The sequence below is a fragment of the Leishmania mexicana genome, contig 73, assembly GCF_000234665.1.
Source record: "Leishmania mexicana MHOM/GT/2001/U1103 WGS CADB00000000 data, contig 73, whole genome shotgun sequence".
Lineage (NCBI taxonomy): Eukaryota > Euglenozoa > Kinetoplastea > Trypanosomatida > Trypanosomatidae > Leishmania > Leishmania mexicana.
The window spans coordinates 156-3,210 of record NW_003946364.1 but is presented as its reverse complement, the minus strand read 5'-3'; the positions used below and the strand labels follow the sequence as shown (position 1 = coordinate 3,210).

Genomic DNA, 3,055 nt, shown 5'->3' with positions numbered 1-3,055 from the left:
CGCACCAGCACCCGCGCAGCCTCCGCCGGCTTCAGCGTCTCCTCGGCGTCCGCGGCAGCCAGCGCGGCCACACGGGCCTGCATCGCCTTCTCCACCGCGCGCAGCGGCTCGGCGTTGCGCACCGGCTCCTCCGCAAGCGCCGCGTGCTCCTGCGCCATCTGTCGGAACTGCTCGTCCACCGGCACGCCTAGCGACGCCAGCAGCGGCGCACCCGGCGGCCGTGCCACGAAGGGATGTCGCCGACGAATTCCCTAGATATCGCTCAATACTGACCATTCAAATCATACCTGACCATCGCGCAGCGCGCCCTCGACGGCCTGGATGGCGGGCCGGTTCTCCTCCGGGTGCTCCATCAGCCGCAGCCGGTCCACCCACTTGTCCACGTACTCGGCGTCCTGCGACAGGCCCAGCTCGCGCAGCGGCACCCCGCGCACGTCGCTGTGCGGCAGGAACGGGTTGTGCGCACGCACCTCGTCGCTGTCCGCGGCGTGGATGGCGTCCAGCTTCTCCTTGGCGTCCGCAAGCACCGCTGCGCGGTTGCGCAGCTGGTCCTCCACGGCACGCAGCGGCTGGGCGTTCGCCTCCGGCTCCCGCAGCAGCGGCGCGCGCTGCGCCACCAGCGCCTGGAACAGCTCGTCCTGCGCCAGCGGCAGCTCGCTCAGCGGCACGCCCGCGACGCGCTTCGACAGGAACGGGTAGTGCGCCTGCGCCTCCTCCGTCGCGCGCAGCTTCGCGGCCGCCACCTCGGCAGCGTGGTCGGCCAGCGCCGCCTCCGCGGCGCGCAGCGCCTGCGGGCTGGCCTCCGGGTTCCTGCGCAGGTCCACCAGTTCGTTCGCCAGCGTGCGGAACTCGGGGTCCGCGACGAGCTCGGCCTCCGCGAGCGGCATCCCCGGCACCGGCTCCTCCGGCAGGAACGGGAAGCGCTCGTGCAGGTCGGCCTCCTTCATCGCGTCGCACTGCGTCGCCGCCGCCTCGTCGTAGGCCCGCAGCTTGGCCAGGTCCACCATGGCCTTCTCCAGCCGCCGCGCCTCCGGCCCCTTCGCCGCCGCCGGGTGGTCCTTGGCCAGCTCCTCCAGCTGCGCCAGCAGCGCCGCGAACTCCGGCCACGACTCCAGCCCCATGCTGCGCAGCGGTACCTTGCCCACCTCCACAAACGGCAGCCTTTCACGCAGCGCCTCCTCGGTGGCCGCAGCCACGTCCGCCACCTTCCCCGCGCGCGCCCTCATCCGGTCCTCCGCGGCGCGCAGCGTCTCGGCGTTGCGCACCGGCTCCGCGGCCAGGCGCGCGCGCTCCTGCTCCGCGTCGACGAACTCGTCGTCGTCGCGCAGCGGCAGATCCTCCAGCGGGATGCCGTGGAGGTCCTTCGGCAGGAACGGGTACTGCTCCAGCAGCGCGTCGCGCACGCGCTCGCGGGCCGCGGCGGCACGCTCGTTGTCCCTGTGCAGCTGCACTGCGCGGTCCTTCATCTGCTCCTCCACCGCGCGGATCGTGTCCGCGTAGCGCCTCGGACCCGCCTCCACCAGCGAGGCGCGCAGCGCCACCAGCTCTTGGTAGTACGGGTCGCGCACCTCCGTGCCCGACAGCAACGGCGCCGTGTCCGCCTCCTGCTCCCGCACCTCGCCGGCCTTCTCCGGCTCCACGTCCGTCATCTGCACAGTGGAGAGCCGACGCTCCGGGCGCGTGCGGCGCTTGTGCTGCGCCGCCACCTGCACCGCGCGCTCGTGCATCTCCTCCTCCACCGCGCGCAGCGGCGCCGCGTTGCGCTCCAGGTCGCTCAGCAGCGCGTCACGCTTCTCCGCCAGCTCGCTGAAGATCGCGTCCTTGGGCACGTCGGGGTGCACGTACGGCACGCACATCAGGTGCTCGCGCACCAGCACCCGCGCAGCCTCCGCCGGCTTCAGCGTCTCCTCGGCGTCCGCGGCAGCCAGCGCGGCCACACGGGCCTGCATCGCCTTCTCCACCGCGCGCAGCGGCTCGGCGTTGCGCACCGGCTCCTCCGCAAGCGCCGCGTGCTCCTGCGCCATCTGTCGGAACTGCTCGTCCACCGGCACGCCTAGCGACGCCAGCAGCGGCGCACCCGGCGGCCGTGCCACGAAGGGGTGCTTCGCCAGCAGCTCGTCCTCCGCGCGCAGCTTGTCCCGCGCCAGCTCCTCGGCGCGGTCGCGCAGCGCGCCCTCGACGGCCTGGATGGCGGGCCGGTTCTCCTCCGGGTGCTCCATCAGCCGCAGCCGGTCCAGCCACTTGTCCACGTACTCGGCGTCCTGCGACAGGCCCAGCTCGCGCAGCGGCACCCCGCGCACGTCGCTGTGCGGCAGGAACGGGTTGTGCGCACGCACCTCGTCGCTGTCCGCGGCGTGGATGGCGTCCAGCTTCTCCTTGGCGTCCGCAAGCACCGCTGCGCGGTTGCGCAGCTGGTCCTCCACGGCACGCAGCGGCTGGGCGTTCGCCTCCGGCTCCCGCAGCAGCGGCGCGCGCTGCGCCACCAGCGCCTGGAACAGCTCGTCCTGCGCCAGCGGCAGCTCGCTCAGCGGCACGCCCGCGACGCGCTTCGACAGGAACGGGTAGTGCGCCTGCGCCTCCTCCGTCGCGCGCAGCTTCGCGGCCGCCACCTCGGCAGCGTGGTCGGCCAGCGCCGCCTCCGCGGCGCGCAGCGCCTGCGGGCTGGCCTCCGGGTTCCTGCGCAGGTCCACCAGTTCGTTCGCCAGCGTGCGGAAACTCGGGGTCCGCGACGAGCTCGGCCTCCGCGAGCGGCATCCCCGGCACCGGCTCCTCCGGCAGGAACGGGAAGAGCTCGTGCGGGTCGGCCTCATTCATCGCGTCGTACGTGGGTAGCCGCCGCCTCGTCGTAAGCCCGCAGCTTGCCCAGGTCCACCATGGCCTTCTCCAGCCGCCGCGCCTCCGGCCCCTTCGCCGCCGCCGGGTGGTCCTTGGCCAGCTCCTCCAGCTGCGCTAGCAGCGCCGCGAACTCCGGCCACGACTCCAGCGTAATGGGGCGGAGNGGTACCTTGCCCACCTCCACAAACGGCAGCCTTTCACGCAGCGCCTCCTCGGTGGC

The 3,055-nt window shown here is 73.4% G+C and overlaps 1 protein-coding gene across 1 annotated transcript; it reads right to left on the bottom strand.

Annotated features, from left to right (window-relative positions):
• Positions 1-281: 281 nt before the first annotated feature.
• Positions 282-2,810, bottom strand: LmxM_15_0440a_1 (uncharacterized protein; the record flags this gene model as incomplete). The annotated part of the gene is made up of 1 exon (XM_003886461.1): positions 282-2,810. One exon carries the CDS (start codon positions 2,808-2,810, stop codon positions 282-284), a length of 2,529 nt encoding a protein of 842 aa, XP_003886510.1.
• Between the last annotated feature and the right edge of the window lie 245 nt (positions 2,811-3,055).